The following is an 18090-nucleotide window of genomic DNA, read 5'->3' on the forward strand; positions in this document are numbered from 1 at the left end:
GTCAACTCACTCATTCATCCATGCTCAAAGTAATAAATGTGTGAAACACCTGATAAGCAAAGTGTCTTTTAATATTGGAAAGAGGTGATTACAGAATAGAGGTTGTTGTTACATACAGTTAAGCAAATAGGAATAATAAGCAGTGGTGTACCTTTTTCTCCCCCCAATACAGGTCACCTGCTAGCATGTTAGTCTCTCATTGTTGGTTTTCCTGGAACCTATCTTAATTCTTCCTTACAACACAAACAACTAAGGAAAGATCCATAAGACATAACCTGCTCTGTCAGTGTTCGTCCACCAACGTCACAAGTAAGCCCCGATATTCTACTCTAGCCATTAGCTCTGCACTAGCAGGAAACTTTTTCAAATGCCAGCTTACTGAATCTGGTCAATTAATTAAGGTAGAATAATAGCTCCCACTATGCATTCCTATGAGCAGGAAAGCCTAGAGCTATTTCCCACTTTTCCTTCCTTTAGTGGAGTTGATGTCGGTCTTGGTCTTCTGCAGGCGCGAGAAGATCTCCTTGAACAGAGCCTTGTACTCTGGTGTGTTCTGGCTCAGCCGTTTGTCCACAGACTCCACCTGCCGGCTGATGCCCTCCATGGCCTCAGGTGTTGAGGGAGGTTGCGGTGGCGTGCCTGGCTGTGTTGCGGCCTCTGCTGCGCGACACTCCTTCATGGACGGGTCTCTGGACACAGGTCGTGATGTTTGCACCTCAGCATGGCACAGACTCTCTTCATGGCGCCGGCACTTGCCCAGCAGCTCCTCATACCTTTCAAGCAATGCATGATACTGCTCATCAACTTCACGCAAGATTGACATGCCACGTTTGCGCACCCCATTGGCATGGAGTGCATAGCTTCCTTTGCGTCGTCCAGACGCGTCTACGGCTGAGATGACGTCCAGTGCTGTGTCACTACAGCTCTTGCGTACTGGTGGTTCACTAGAGCTTTCTTGAGATGTGCCTGCAATGTCCTCCATTGTATCCGTTTCTGGGGCATTGCTGAGCAGCGTCTGCTCCAGGCCATCTTCAGCCACCAGTAAGCAGGCACGTGACTTGCGTAGCTGCTGTAGCTCCTGCAGCTCTGCCTCCAACTCATGGACACGCTGTTGGCAGCCCTCAGCACCCAGAAGTCGCTGCTCCAAGCGCTCGAACTCCTGTAGCACGGCAGTGCACTCGCGCTCTGCATTTTCCCGTCGCCCACGTTCAGCTGACACAGCAGCACGAAGAGTCGCAACCAGTGCACGCAGGTGATCGTTCTCATCATCTGCTGGCCGCCGCTCTTGCAGGTCACCACTACCTGGGTCAGAAACCCTGAATCCATCCTCATACCTGACAAGGGAACAATTGTAATGGGTACATAAACCAAACAAATCCAACATGTGTTGAAATCTGAAAGAGGTGGATGGTAAAGTTTTCTAATTCTACTTCTAAGGTTCTACATTTCTGAAAGGCAAAACCTCAGCTGTACCATTGAGCTCCCTGGTCCTGGTGAACTGTCCCATGATAGCAGAGCCCTAGGTAGTGGCTTACAAACTAAATACAGAGGAATTTGGGTTTAAACAAATGAATCCTCGTTCAAACAACATTTTACGTACTAAGACTATATGAATGCCTGTATTCTAAAATTACAGTAAATGTTTTCTACGTTTTCAGGTCGTTTCATTGCCATCTTGATCACTAACTGTCCAGCAAATCGAATCAATTAGATATCTGTAATCTAACCAGAGATATAATACCTGGGTGCGGTGCAGAGCTCCTTGAGGCATGGGAAGGAGTGCACAGTTTTTCTTCTCTCTTTCTTCTCCCTGCGAACCCTGAGCTCTTCAAGTGTGCGCAGTTCCTCCACACGGGCCGTCAGCGTATCCACCTGGCCCTGCAGCATGTCCATGGTGCTCGTCAACCTGCGTGGCCATAAATCAGTTTGTGTGGCGTGGGTTAAAATAGTAACACACATAGTACTTTATTGTAACCTTAGAGCAACTTGGTACATAGGGGCAGTGGTGGCTCAAGCGGTTAAGGCTCTGGGTTGTTGATGGGAGATCAGGTTCAAGCCTCCGTCACTCCCAAGCTGCTGCTTTTGGCCTGAGAAAGGCCCTTAAACCTTAACAGGGGCACTGTATCATGGCTGACCCTGCGCTCTAACCCCGCCTCCAAAGATGGGATATGCGAAGAAAGAATTTCAGTGTGCTATAATGTATATGTGACAAACAAAGGCTTCTACCTTCTTTCTGTACATTCATAACTTCACAGAATGTCATGTTTAGATAATTATAGACAAGTTAACTTTTTACACATCTATGGAATGTGTATTATTGTGCTGCAGTATATTCTCGTCGAGCTTGTTGAAAAGATAATATCGACGCTGTGGAGTAAATACAGTGAACGAGTCAAGGCTTTGGTCGGGTTTGGCTACAATAAAATGGTAATAATCCATGTTGTAAACTTTAAGCACAATATTCATTTGATTCCATCTGTCAATAAGGCCATCCTTAAAAATATGCTTGTTTGCCGTAACCCGACCGACCCTATCAATTTAGAACCGACTTGCCGGTTGTACAGTAAATTTGCGTTAAGACCGACCAATTTTTTTTTTACTCTTCAAACAACTAATACAAAAGCAATAAAATAATATTAATTATATTTTAATAAGTATTGTAAATATATAAATTGCCTAGGCCTACATACAAACGAAGGCTACATTCTTTCTTTTAAATAAAAACCTGTGACGTCATCTATGTTTACACTATTGGTTAACAGAGGTCACACTATGGCCTGTGCGTTCGCTTCGTCTCCTGCTCCCATTCCTTGTCAGAGTCAACGGTTCGCGCTTGGTAATGATGGCTGCGGCTGCAGTAAACAAAATGTTTGCGGTCACCGTTCAAAGTCATACGGGTTCAGGCACCATAATACATCTAAAAAAATAAAAAAAACAGCTCGACACCACTTTAACTTGGCACGAAGTTCTGGAAAAACTGCCCGGCATCACAATGAGGTTTGCAATGATGCGCCCGAAGGCACGAATTGAAGACCCAGTAAGTGACATCACGATATGCTCATTTGTTTAAAGTCATACCTACGTAATCACCATCACCAAAATTGTACTTTTTTTTACATTGAAACTTGAAAAAAAATATATAGACCTACCCACCATCCTTTTTTTTTTTTTTTTTACTGTTTACTGCAAACCAAAATATTTTTAAGGATGCCCTGTATAGTATCAGCAGTGGGTTCTTGTTGGATGTTGTCTGTTCATGGCTGTAGACTAACAAGCTAAATAATGCAGTATGTGCTGTAGAGGGTAAATGGGTGCCTGAAGGTTGATCCTGGTCTCCAATATCGAGTAAACAAGAAGGCCTGATGGGCCAGCTCGGTATGTGCTTTGGAGATAAAGAAAAAATATATTCGATGCCAAGGATTTAGTGAGAATGGATCATGGTGTGGTTTATAACCAGTGGTAGTGACACCATCATTCAACAAGAGCTGACAACTGATATCCGACAACTGACATCCCAAAGTGCAGCCAATTAACAAAAATATTCATCTAACCAGGAGTTGAAGAAGAAGCAGCCTTTATTTGTTACATATACATTTAGGTACAGTTAAGGTAAGTTATAAGAACCCCCCTGGTGAATTTCACTCATTGTACTCACCTGTCTATTTTCTGATGTGAAGCCTTGCTTTCCAACACCAGCTTCTCGTTATTGATCTCGAGCTCTCGAGCCGTCACGTCCAACTGCTCATAGACTTTCGCGTGCTGCTCATTCATCTCCCGTAGCATCTCCACTTGCTTGGACAAATACTAGCAGGGAAAATAAATATAATAAACAGACGTATTGGAACAACAAGGTCAGTTCTTTTGTTCTTGCTGTTTATTGAAATCATCTGCAATCGCAAATGATCTTTAGTCATAAGATCCCTGATGTCATCAGTGGGTCTCTGGCATAAAACTGGATATGCAGCTGAATAGTAATTGTAATTTACTTTAAGTCTATCTGTTCCTACACTTATGCTCACCTGAAATTTGGGTGGTATGCAACCATAGGTGACGTTATCTTGACAAGTTGTTGAACACATCGAGATGTAAATATCAGGAAATGTGTTTTGTCTTTCGATCTCAAACCCGAACATCTTTGATTTATAGCGAAAATAAAAGAATTTGTCTTGCTGATCTAATATTTTCGAAATGTCCGTACTGTATGTATGGTTGTCTAATGTTAGACTGATATGAAGTCAAAAACAATTCACAAGCAGGAAAATCAAGTTAAGAAGAATGCACAGGCCATAACTTTAGGGACGTGATCCGGTCAGAAGGGGAATGTCAGGAGGGTCAGTTATTAAATCAGAGAACTCAAAAAAAAAGAAAAAGAAAACTGGGGGAAAAGAAAACTGCTGCTTTGCCACATTTCACTGATACTTGTACAAGCATAGGCCAGTGTTACAATGCATGGTACATGGTAGATGCATGACTGATGGAGGGAGTAGAGTGCACATAATACAAAGGCTGATGGGATTATGCACATTACTGTAAAATACTGCATACTGACTAAACTCATCCTTAAAACAGTGTGCTATTGTTTTCTTCTCTATAATGGGCTTTGTACAGCAGATACTGGCAGTATGACAGGCAACCAGCATGCCCCCCCCCCTCAAATCCAACCCCCACACACTCCCAAAATACTCTTATTCGCCTTACACGGCTCCCTGCTGGCCTCATGCCAAGACCCAACAATGGTCACTGTTGGGAGAAATTTCTTTGTGGCCAAGTGCATGTATAGACAGACTAACACACACACACACACACACACACAGCTTGACGTATCTACACGTCAAACAGACGGGGGGCCGTACCTCAATCTCCTGCACCTGCTCCTCATTGGTGATGTACATCTGCTGCAGCGAGTCCTCCAGCTCCTTATTGCGTTCCAGAAGGGTCTTCCCTAGCTCTGCTGCCAAGTGCAAGTCTGACAGAGAGCAAACAAAGACAAGACGATGAACATAAAGGAAAAAAGGGCAGCTGCAGTAGATCAGGAAAGCATAAAATCTGAAGCTCAATAAGTTGAAATGATTTTGAAGTTTACTAGAAGTCGCTACTAGTTTGACACTGTGAATGTGTAGTATGTTGTCACTGCACCATTATACTAATACTTTATATGACACACACACACACACACGATAGAAGGATTAAGCTGTTTTATATCACAACTTCTAACTGCCAGGGCGTCTGTACCTAGTGTTACAGAGAACAAAATGAGTCTAAAATAAAAGTAATGGCTGTAGACCTGCTTTAGGTTTATACTGAAGGCTACAAGCAGCATGTGTGGAAGAGGTGTTTGTGCTTATCAGTTATAATATTAATTCTGTATGTTTTTATTGATTAAAATTAGTATTGTTTGCTAGGTTCATTCTGATGTGTTTACAATTGTAATGTCCAGTAAATACAAGAAAAACTATTCCGAGGACAAGATAAAGGTGAGTTAATTTGATTTTGTTATTTGATGAATAATTCAGTCGATGAATAATTCCCTTAAAAATTTTCAATATTCTATGATATACATCAGTACCATTGTATGTATACCATTATCTGCTACTCTCTGTTCTGGTTTTTTGGTGTGTTTTTTTTTTTTGCAAATGAAATTCTCTCTGTGTCACTGGAGAACATCGATCATAAAGCTACAGCGGTTGCTACACAACACAGACTACGCAGTACACACTTCTGCTGGTTTGCTAGCAGGGACTGTGAAGGAGATAAATATATTTGTATAGGGAAGACTTAACAGGGTCAGAAACATTGACCTCCATTGCATACGTATAAGTGCAGCAATGAATCATGAAAACACCGGTGGCAGCAAACATCTGGTAACATGGTACCATACAGTAACATATCAACATATAAATCATACATGAGGACCAGGACACATCGTAACAGCTGCATGAGCACAGTTCCCTGAGGTCCCCAGGCTAGAGACTCAGCAGGGCAGGTCTTACCAAGGAGACAATTCATTACACACACATACAAGGTTCATTACACACCTTCTTCTATGTTTTTTCCCCTCTTTTCGGTCATTTTATAAATTCTTCACAAAGGCATAAAGGTGTTGCTGAGAGAGAGTGTAAGAGGTATAGAATTGTCTAGAAAGAGACAGCTGAACCATCAGTGACAAACAGCTAGAGGCTAGGATACAGTGCAGAGAGTCGAGAGTGCTCAGTGTTTTGGGATTCAATTCTTCCAAGTCAATTATCCACAAAAACACATAAGGGTTTTTTGTTTGTTTTTTTCACTTGAACAAGTGAGTCACTGAAAACTCTGGTTAAAAGGAATCCTGGTTTATTTTGTTTATTTATTCAATTCAATTTCAATCCAAGTTTATTTGTATAGCGCTTTTTACAATAGACATTGTCTCAAAGCAGCTTTACAGAACATAAACATAGAGCAGAAGGTAAACATAAGGAATAATAAAAGAAATAAGGAATAATAAAAGAAATTAACAGAATAAAAATTCAAGATTATTATTAGATGTAGATATATATAGTTCACAATCTGTAATCTGTCTAACTGGATAATAATAATCTGACGTTTCACACAGTACATCCCTAAACCTTGGGTTCTTATTTGCAAATGTGCAGCATCGACAACCCTGTCTGGATAAATACCGGGTTTGTATCAAAGGCCATCCAGGTTTGTTCAGACTTCCCTAAGATTTTAATATTTTATGCCACCTTTTGAGAATTTTTTATTTTTTTTGGTATAGATTTCTTTCAAACCCTGCAAATACTGTTTACATGACAGGTGGGGTATCAGTGACCGGACAAATCACGTCATATGAAACACACACTGTTTAATTAATTATTGGGTTTCTGTTGCTAAGCATGTAACTGTTACATTCTTAAGGTGCATCGATTCATGCTACACATTTGGCACTGTAGTGTGGGGTTAACGCTGCAAAACCGATGCCAACACTGCTTTAAACAACACCAGGTACAACACAGTGTGCTGCCCACTTCTAAATTACAAGTATGAATTGTTCTGGGGTTAAAAGCAGGGTTAAGAACAATGAAGTGCAGTGTGAAAAGCCTACATAGGAGGCCACACCGTCTATCCATTTATTCCTCTTCAGTAAGCACATTATCCTGCTCGAGGGTGTGATAGACATGGAGCGTATACTGGAAAGACTGGTCACATGACAGGAACACAGTCATAGAGTACAGAGAAGAAGTGAAACCAGCCAATCCAAGAACTACCAAACAATATAAATCAACACGCATTCAGGAAAACTAGTTCCTACTGTGCAGCAAATCTCAGTAGGCGTAATTCAAACTCTACATACTGTACACCCTGCAGTTGTGAAGCCCAAACACCACAATGCCACCTATGAGTGTACATATGACAAAAAAATCTATTTGTCTTGGATAAATTCAATTTCCATATCCGTATTTTAGCGGATATATCTCAGGAGCCGCGACGCATCATCACTGGCCCCGGGATGTAGGCGCTCAAAGAACATTTATTCAAGTCATCATGTGAGGAAGGAGAATGAATGAACCACCTAAGCCGTGAAGCCCATGAGCTTTGCTTTTATTCATCTACTGTATGTAGGTCATCTTTAATATAGAAATCTGCTTTTAGACAAGATTAGGACAATTCATCTATACTGTAGTAAAGCCTGTAATCTTACACATGAATGAACACTGAATACAGTATTAGTATGGTGTTTCCTTAAAACGTCACATTTTCAATAAGAGTTTTTGAACAACTCAAAACATTGATCAGACAAAATTCATCAGGTTCAACTTTGTCAATGCTATCATGTTGCCTGCTGACACTTACTTTCTACTTCTCCTTCAGTCGCAGTGGTGAAGCTTTGAAAGGTAAGCAGCAACCAAGGACATATTTGGATTTCATTAAACTTTCATTACAGCTACAAAGCTTAAGATACCGAGTGGAAACGATTGCTTTGTGGCTGTGTGTTCAGAAGACTGTTAGCTTGTTAAACATGTGAACTCCAGAATATATATATATATATATATATATATATATATATATATATTTATATATATATATATATATATATATATACATATATATATACATACACACACACACACACACACACACACACACACACACACACACACACACACACACACACACACACACACACACTCTCAGCATCCACTTTATTATTAGCACCTGTGATCTCTCTGATTTTAACCATGGAACGGTTGCTGATTACAAATGGGCTTGTTTCAGTGTTTTTCATATACAGCAAACTCTAGAACTTCACAGCATGGTGCAAAAAACAAACATCTTGTGTACAGAGGATCTCCAGGCTGAAACCTCCTTGATGCAAGAGTTCAGAAAAGAATGAACAGACTGGTTTGAGCTGACAGGAAGTCTATAGTGACTCATATAGTTACTCTTTACAACCGTGGTGAGCAGAAAACCCTTGAGGTGGATGGGCTGTAACATCAATATCATCACATCATTCGTTTCAACCGTCTTCAGCCATCACTTACTCAAGTGAGGACGTGATGGTCCAGCGGTTAAGGTGCTGGGAGCTTTATCAGAAGTTTGGGGTTCGAGTCCACAAGCTGCTGAAACATCAACATTGGGTCCGTGAGCAAGGTCCTTAACCTCACATACTATGGCTTGACCCTGCGCTCTGACCCCATTACCTGGGATATGCAAAAAGGGGAAGTCGTGGCCTAATGGTTAGGGAGTCTGACTCCTAACCCTAAGGTTGGGGGTTTGAGTCTCAGGCCGGCCAGACTGAGGTCGGACTTGAGCAAGGCACCGAACCCCCCCAACTGCTCCGCAGTGGGCGCTGCAGCATAAAAATGACTGTCCACTGCTCCGGGTGTGTGCGTCTATGGTGTGTGTGTTTTCACTGCTGTGTGTGCACTTTTGATGGGTTACACGCAGAGAACAAATTCTGAGTATAGGTCACACTTTCAATGTTTTTTTTTGCAGTTTCAGATCAGCAGTTTCTGGAATACTCAGACTTATCTGTCTGACACCAATAACAATGCCACTGTCACAGACATTACATTTATTCTTTATTCTGATGTTTGCTTTGAACATTAACTAAAGCTCTTGACTTGTATCAGCATGATTTTACGCAACTGCGGTGCTGCTGCCGCCACGTGACCGGCCAATCAGATTGCGTGAAAGTACTGTATGGTGTTCCTTATAAAGTGGTCAGTGGGTATATGTTCATACAGCAAAGCACTACAATGAAATCAGTTTAAACTATTTTTAGTTAGCTCAACTGACATTATGACATGAGAATAAATGAGGGACTATCTGGGTTAAAAATGAATGTTAAACGTTAAATAATTCATCTAAATGAGATGTACATACAATTAATGAACACATAATTAAAAAACCCTATTGTAAAACATCTAGCAAGTGTACTGTGATTTGTATAATATAAATTATTATACTTTATCCATATAAAGAATATACGTCATGTACGCTCACATTTTTTAGTCTTCTCTCGCTCTTAGTGGGAGGGTTGTTAAGAGTGTCTGCCGGGTACAAACAGAGCTATAAACGCTTTCCTCTCACCATCTAGATAATCCCAGGCTTAATAGCAGTTAATGAAAATATAATGCAGCCGAAGAGGAAGTGGGAGAAGATAGAGGCTATGTAATCGCAACTACATAATCCATCTTCTATCTATCTCTGTTTCCTGCCTGGATAAAACTCAGGAAAGCTTTGTATGGAGGTCATGGGGCTACACATGATAGTGTTTGATTTTCACAGTACTGCGCCTATAGCATAGCAACTCTACAATATACAAATGTGTCTGTGTATCTGTGTGAATATCCTATATAGCCAGAACTTCCCTTAAAACAATCATATCATATTTACTTTTCTATGAAATGTGATATTAATAAAATAATGCAAATACAAATAAATATATTTATACTGAACTTTATCCGATACGCAGTATTGAAGCACTAATGGTGTTTACAAGTGATGAGCTGTAATCAGCTGTGCACGAGAAATACAATGAAACGGTATTATTGCAACAACTTTTACCACACATTAAGTCAGCTATAGAGGAAAAAGAAATCTAAACACATATTAAGCCAATATACTGAAACTATGATGCAATATATAAATAGTGGATTAAATGATAAAAATAAAAAACATAAGCAACAGCCTGTTTACTTTCACGTAACTTAAATAAAAATAACGTACAGCCCTTGATAAATTTCAAGTAGAAACACGCTTTTAATGATTTTATGGCTAAGATATGCCATACATGTGGAGCGAATAAACACCACAAAGGTGAGTTCTTACAAACGTGTCAAAACGTGTCTCCATGGAAAACCACTGTACATGCTAAAGCTTGTGACTGGAGCACAATCGTAATTAAAGTCATGACCAAAGTGTATGAAAGTGCATCAACTTCTGGGGGCTTGGTTTGTCTCCTCGGAGCCACTGTGACCTTTATTTTGACTGAAAGTATCTTAAATGTAATTTGGGTAAGGTCTTACCAGTTAAAGCCATATCATTCGCGTTTCAGTGAAACAACCACACATTTGTGGTTGATGAGAAGTATTAGCAGTATAAGTCCCTGGTGGTCCAATAGCACGATCCCATGCTCTTACAGCTCTTACTTGTTAACCTGAGGGGATAACTCTCAGTGGTGGGCATCCGATGTTAAAATTCACTGGAGTGACCCCAAACAGGGAGCAGCTGAACAATATGCAAGTATTAGATTGACCATGAGGGACACATTTCTTGTGCTTTTGAGAAATAGTTGCCATGATAACACACCATATTTTGTTTACCAAAACAGTCAAGAATTTCTCTGTTTGTGACAACATCTAATGGCTTACAAATTGCACCATACAGTGTAGAGAAAGCATTATTTCAACTACAAGTAGCAAAAGAATTGCAATACAGTATTATCTCTCTCTTGCACAGGTCAGCGGGTAATGCTGCATGCGGGGCAGCGGATAATGCTGCATGGGGTTCAATGCTGCATGTCCAGCACTGCCAAGCTGCCACAGCTGGGCCCTTGAGCAAGGCCCTCAAACCTCCCTACTCCAGGGGCGCTGTATCATAGCTGGCCCTACACTCCAACCCCAAGCTCCTCAGTTGGGATATGTGAAGAAAAGAATTCCATTGTGCTGTAATGTATATGTGGCGATAATAAAGGCTTCTATGCAATTTTATTTAACTAAAGCTTGTAACTCTGAATATCCTAAGTGCACCTGGGAAACAAATAAATAAATAGGAATTCCAACATGTAAAGGAATCAACCCCAAGTTTGATTGTCGTGTCAACATGGCTGCTCACTCCATGAGTAAAATAAATTACTTCACTACTTTAAATGAGGTGTTTAACACTGAGCTTGCAGTACATCCGACCTAAACGTTTGAGAGTTGGCTAGATTGTTGCTAACAAAACACACACTATTTTTCTTAACATTCTCTCGAACACAGCAAGCTGGAAATTACTAGTTAAAGCTGAAAGCATGCCAAATATCACTCCAGTAGGATGCTATGGACTAGTGCATGTTTCAAATCCTCCTCTAAAGACTAAGATACCCATGATGACTTGTGGTTTGCTGATTAGCTGAATCAGGTAAAAAACAAATAATAATACTTTAAGTGTACTGCAGTAGCAGTGATGGGAATCTCAGGCTATTACACGAGAGAAATATCTGATCTAGCAATTCCGACCCTAGTATTTCTGTGGATTTTCCCAGAAAGCACTAGAACTGCCGATCCTCTGTTGATTGAATGTTTAGAGGAAGATCAATAATAAATTTGCGTAATAGGAAACCATTTGTGTGTAAGTGTGTGCAGCTTTCGCAGAGCCATTTGTAGCAGTGCAAGTCAAATACCGGTGAACTGATAAGATCTGACTTCATTCCACATCAAACATCTAAATGTTCAGATTCATCATGTAGCAGGCATCAACATGCAGCAAAACTAGCATCTTACATCTATATGTCAGACCTGTAAAGGCTTTAGCACCTTTATCCCTGACCTGAGGTCACTGCAGTTAAATACAATCAATATTGCAGAATTGAATGAAAGAAAATTAAATTGTTGATTTTTATTTGTTTGTTCTGTCAATTGACAAAAAGAAACCTAGCTAAACGCATTCAAAAGCATTATTATCCAACTGGAGCCCTCTGTCAGGGCTCTGGGCTTATAAGTGTGATTATGTTATCGCTCTGTTGCACAGTCTGAGTAGCTGCACTCGACCTGTAAAGGCTGTATTGTCTTTATTTGTGACCTGAGGTCACTGCAGTTACGTCAGTATAATCAATATTGCAGAACTGGATGAATGAGAATTAAATTATGGATGTTTTTGTCTCTATCACATTTGACAAAACAATGTAGGTAAAGAAGAAAGAAAGAAAGAAAATGCATTAAGGTCTGTTTTATTGTCCTTGAATTTTTGTCATTGTTGGACGCAACTTGAGTCCTGTCTCAAATCCTTTACAACCCACTCTGAGCCAAGAACTCTCTGTGCAACTCCAAGTTCCACGTCAGCATTCAGCCAGAAATGGTGAGAATTCCCTCCCTGCACATTCCCTCTCACTTCCCACAGACCAAATTTTATGTTTCAAATTCCTAAATCACAGTATCACACTGTTAGATAAAAACTAAACTGTCATCAAATAAACCGTGTCATTAAATGATGTTGAAGGAGACCTTGGAAAATGCACAATCATCTACAAAGCAATAGAAATAGTTTCCAAAAATGCTTGCTCTGAGGTTAGAAAGGGCAAAAAATGTCCTACTAAGCACTAACACACTCACAGGGGTGAATTTGGGGATTTGTTCCCGTCTGCAAAGATGACTGGAAAATGAATGGTCTACATTCAGAGCCAGTAGGGTGGAAAAGAAGGAACAGAGTGATGCATATACTGTAGATAAAACTGAACACAACACTGTGAATGAAAAATGAATAAGTAAAGGAATAAAAACAATAGGATGTGCTGTTATGGGGAAAAAAGATCTAGATGAGTTGCAGTGATGTCATTACCAAACCGGAGTGGATTATTTTCCTGTAACAGCAAACCCAGAAGTCGTTTATTCCACTTATACAGTTAGCCATGTTGTACTAACAAAAACATAAGCTATTTCATTAACAAATGATGTCATTCTTTTTAAACATTTACAGCTATATTTAATGCACTAGGCAAGTTATCGCTTATGTTACAGCAACTATAAACAGAAATTTCCTGAACAAAACTTCGCTGATTTCTGTTTTAAAGCTAACAAAACAGTTCATCATGTTAAGGAGAGACCAGAAAGCAAAAAAAAAAGCTCAGTCCGGAAGACGTTCCTGTGCAGAATACTTACTGTTAAAACATATAAATCAAGGACACTGGAGACTCCTTGCACAGTGCAACCAATCAGATTGAATGAAAATAAGGAGACATTAAATGTAAAACTCAATAAACATTTTAGAAGATTCACGATATGGGTATTCACATAATTAATATTGCTTTGAGATGTTTAGTTGAGAAATCATTTAGACTTTTTAGAATAAGACATCCATTTAAAATGGCCTACAGAACACTTTAATCCCACACTGAGATGGGAAGATGGGGAAGATATGGATTTGTGGAAAAGGACATACTAGGTACGGGGAGAACATGAATGAATGAATGAATGAATGAATGAATGAATGAATGAATGAATGACATATAGGTCAATTTCTAACAGAATGATAAAATAATATATTTATCATATTATGTTCTAAATCATTAGGCTCAATCTTCCACCTTCACTTGTACAGATCAAATCCTTATCTGATGCCATCAGATTTTTGTATAATCTTACTAGGCTTTTCTCATTGCAATTGCGCTTTATTTTTGCTAAACTCTAGTCTCTAATCTCTGCAGCTGTTGTCAGGCAGATGTTTGATGTTGAATCACAGACTCACCCTGCTCCAGGTCTCTCTGGTCGTACCATGGCTCGTCTTCTTCGGTCACAAACTCATCCATCCTGCTGGCTCCGAGCATCAGGCACCTCTCCAACAGACACAACGTTCACCAGCTGCTTCTGCGACGATCAGGATGAATGAAGCTTTAGGACGGTGAGTCGGAATCGGTGCAGTCTGATCAAAGAGTCTGATCAGCTGTGCGCGAGCGGATTGTCCGCAGCTGACTGCTAACACACTGACATCACTGATGTGTTCACAAACAAAACAAAACACGGATGCAAGAGCAAACGGTGCTGCTACTCAATACAGTGCACGCGTCTCTGCTGTTCGTGCAACGAATCTATTTCTCGTACAATGCATTTAGTTGTGTCCCTCCCACTCCCGTGCTAATCACCGACATCACCCACCTCCCCGTCCTCTTTCTCTATCGACTTCCCGACATCCCGTTCGGCTCGTGCAGATGGTGAGGTGGCTGACTCCGGTCCTCACTGCTGCTGCCGCACGTGTTGCCAGATTGACCGCTTTCGAGCACTCGAGACTTCTTTCTGTTTTCACTGGAAACAATGACATGTTCTTTATGCATTAACCGAACGCATTTTTATTTATTTATTTAATTTTAATTTTCGTCAAACTGGTTCATTTATAACCTTCGATGTAATATTTACCATTTAAGAGATTTTATACAAAAAAAACAACAACAAAACTAACATTAAAGTAAACACTAGAGCATTAACCAGAGGAGACTGCAATGTACAATGATGCAGAACTAAATTTAGCCAAATGGTGGTGTCTATCAGAGGCACACAATCATGGAACACATTACCAACTCAAGTTAGGAATTGTGCCAATTACCTAACCTTTAAAAAAACCTTAAACAATGGCTGAAATCAAACTAGCGATGTACCCATATGTAAATCATTTTCTCATCGGATGTCTGTTCATAGTGGCCTTTTAACTTCTATGTGACTGCTGTTTACTGTACTTAGTCTTTGTTGTTCTAACATGTCTACATGCATGTTGTGTTTGTAAGTCATTTGTACTTTATGGTTTATGATACCTGCCTTAGGACAACGGATGAAATTTAGCTATTGTGCTAATTCCGGCATATTTACTGTCCTAATTCAAATAAAAAATAAAATAATAAAAATAAATAATAATATTCATTTGTAATTTTTATTCTCTCCTGTGCTTATAAAAGAATAAAAAAGAAAGAAGGAATAAACTGCATACATTTTGCACGTGTATTTTTTAAACATAATATATATTAAAATAATAATGTTAAATATCTAAATATCCATCCAAATGGATATTTTTATTATTATTTATTTTATTTGTTTTTATTATTCATTCATTCATTATTATTATTTTATTACATCCAGACATTTATATTATTTATTTTATTTTATATATTTTAATGTATTTATTTATTTATTTATTTATTATTTTATTACATCCAGATATTTTTATTATGTGTGTGTATTTTGAATAGTAACTCTTTCCAACACCAAGACAGTAAAGTCTCTGTGACCATGACAAATGTGACAGGCTAAATGCATAGTTTAAACCATAAATGAAATCTAAAATAACATATACACTTCATGCAGTCCTAATTTATATCAGCATACCCCGGTTCTTGTACACTTGGTCAGAACAACACCAATGACCTATTTTAAATGTTGGATTGAAAAAAAATGGCCCTTTTTGGCCAACACTAAAATGGAAGCCTTTAAATCTATGATTGGCAGGAAAACAGCCAATCCAATCTGGCAACCCTAGCTGCTGTGGCTGACCTCCTCCTCTTCCTCCACCTCTTCCTTCTACTCCTCCTCCTCCTGTTTCTCCTCTCCCTCCTCCTTCTCCAACAGGAATAAGACTTACATAAACTCAATCATTAGGTTTAAGGCTAGAAATAAGATGATGGATAACTGGAGTACTTAAAGAATTTCCTGGGAGTTCAGCTGACTGTGAAATCTGTATTATCTGGTGTCGGTTTATCAACAGGAGAAATAAAGCATACAAGATTAGTGCCTGAGTAAAAATAGGACTCAATCTGTTTTCATTCTTTTCATTCATCGACTTGCATTCATCTTGATATATATATATATATATATATATATATATATATATATATATATATATATATATATATATATATATATATACAGCAAAAAGTAAATAGCAAACAAGCCTAACTGGGAGGGTGTAAAATTATATATTATCATATATATTTTTAGCGTTTGCTTTATTGGTTTTCTTTCAAATATTTCACTCTTTCAAGATTTTCAGCAGTAAACTGTGAAATAATGGTAGTGTTCGTGAGAGACCAGAAGCTTTGCCTTTGTGAAATCATTTGAGAAACATAGCAAGAGTTATAGCAAGAATGGAAAAAACTATATATCTGTACTGTTATGCTACTTATTTAGTGAATGTCTTTACCTTCATCTTCGCAAAAGCCAGATTTCAGTATCGGATTATAATTTATTTACTGTATACACTATATACTATATGCAATCTCTACAAAGGACATTTCCTCTAATTAGATGTTATTGTCATAGTTATTGATTTATATAATTAATTTATGATTGATATATATAAGTTCTGAAATTGCTTTTTTTTTCATGATCAGTAGCAGATTGTGTCAGGACAAAGACAAACCTGATTTTCTGGGGTGCTTGCTTGGCTTCCATATCAATATACAGCGATGACATTGAGAAAACAGGAGACAGAACAGCCAGCGAGAATTACATGAATAATTAACTTCTCTATATACAGTCAGCTTCTGAATTATTGCTACTCTTTATAAGGTCATACAAAATGATTGCACTGCTTTCAGAGAACTGGAGCGAAAATCTATTTTACTCTAACCCGACATTTAACATTTTCCCTTAAAATGTTTGTAGCAAAATTGGCTGCTATAAGGAACATTTAAATCAAGCAAAAAAATCTACAACCTTTTTCAGTTTTCTATTGTTCTGTACCCCTCATAACCCAGAAGCTTCTTTGTTGGCTTTAACTGTTTATTTTTTTCCAAGCTCTACATTTTTGTATAACACATATTTGTCAAATCTCTTTGTGATTTCATTGTAATGTGGAAAACCAAAAATTTTCTTAATAAAGAAAAGTCGGATAGTTCATTCATTCGTACTTATTCAGTAATCACTAGTTTTTGGTCAGAATTATGGTGGATCTGGAGCCTCTCCTGGGTAAACTGGGACAACATGCACAGAAACTCATCTCAGACAGGAATCCAAGCTCAGATTCAACCAGGAAGCCTGAAGCATTGAGGCAGCAGAACTACTCGCTGTGTGCCTCCTACAGCAGATAATGGATTTAAATATACATAAGCATTTTAAATTACCATTAAGCATAATAAAAGCATCATAAAATTGGACATAAAATGTGTTGCAGTAATGTACCGTGCTGTTCCTCCTTCTATGGGTCGTTTCATCATGTCTATAAGGGCAATATAAGGGCAATAATTATTAAAACCAGATCATTCTGATCTGTACTTTTTTTTTTTGCTAGAATGATTTACAGTCATTCTGATGGCAAGACAGCTGCAGGGTATGATGGCTCAGTGGGTGGCAGGTTCAATCTGATCAACTGTATTGAGAGATTTGACCTCATTTGTGATTCATATGCCTGCCTGATCTATACGTTTGTCTTTTACATGCACATCCTTGCAATAAATTCAATTAAAAAATAAATTCAATCATTTCAAATGCAACTAAATTTTGTCATACCATGTGAAAAATGACATATTGAAAAACATTGTGTGAAACATGTATCTGAATATGTAGGGTCCAGAAATAAACTCCAGAAGTAAGTACACTAAATAGATATGATGAAATATATTCCACCAGATGGCGACACACAACATCTACTACAACTCAACATATATTAATATCAAGCCATATAATATGAAGGAGTCTCTAAGGAACCGGGCAGGAATCAAGCGCGTCTCCTCTCGAGTTCTTAGTCGAGCCTGACACTTACCAGCCAATCAAAAAAATATATATATAGAAAATAGCACTATCTGGTTGAGATTTAACGCAACAACCGTTGGGAAAAAAATTATCAGCGAGGCTATTTTCGATGGTCGGTTTGAACAAAACCTCAACACGAAACAGCTTGTCTCTGTACGGGACATTGTCCTCAATCATG

General features: G+C 38.8%; 1 protein-coding gene across 1 annotated transcript; it reads right to left on the reverse strand.

Annotated features, from left to right (window-relative positions):
* Positions 1-53: 53 nt before the first annotated feature.
* cdr2l (cerebellar degeneration-related protein 2-like) lies at positions 54-14552 on the reverse strand. Its single transcript, XM_027141462.2, has 5 exons — positions 13927-14552; positions 4854-4966; positions 3656-3804; positions 1742-1906; positions 54-1334 (listed from the first exon to the last, which is right to left on the reverse strand). The coding sequence occupies exons 1-5, from the start codon at positions 14003-14005 to the stop codon at positions 452-454; spliced, it is 1389 nt and encodes a 462-aa protein (XP_026997263.1). The 5' UTR covers positions 14006-14552; the 3' UTR covers positions 54-451.
* Between the last annotated feature and the right edge of the window lie 3538 nt (positions 14553-18090).

The sequence above is a fragment of the Tachysurus fulvidraco genome, chromosome 15, assembly GCF_022655615.1.
Source record: "Tachysurus fulvidraco isolate hzauxx_2018 chromosome 15, HZAU_PFXX_2.0, whole genome shotgun sequence".
Taxonomy (NCBI): domain Eukaryota; kingdom Metazoa; phylum Chordata; class Actinopteri; order Siluriformes; family Bagridae; genus Tachysurus; species Tachysurus fulvidraco.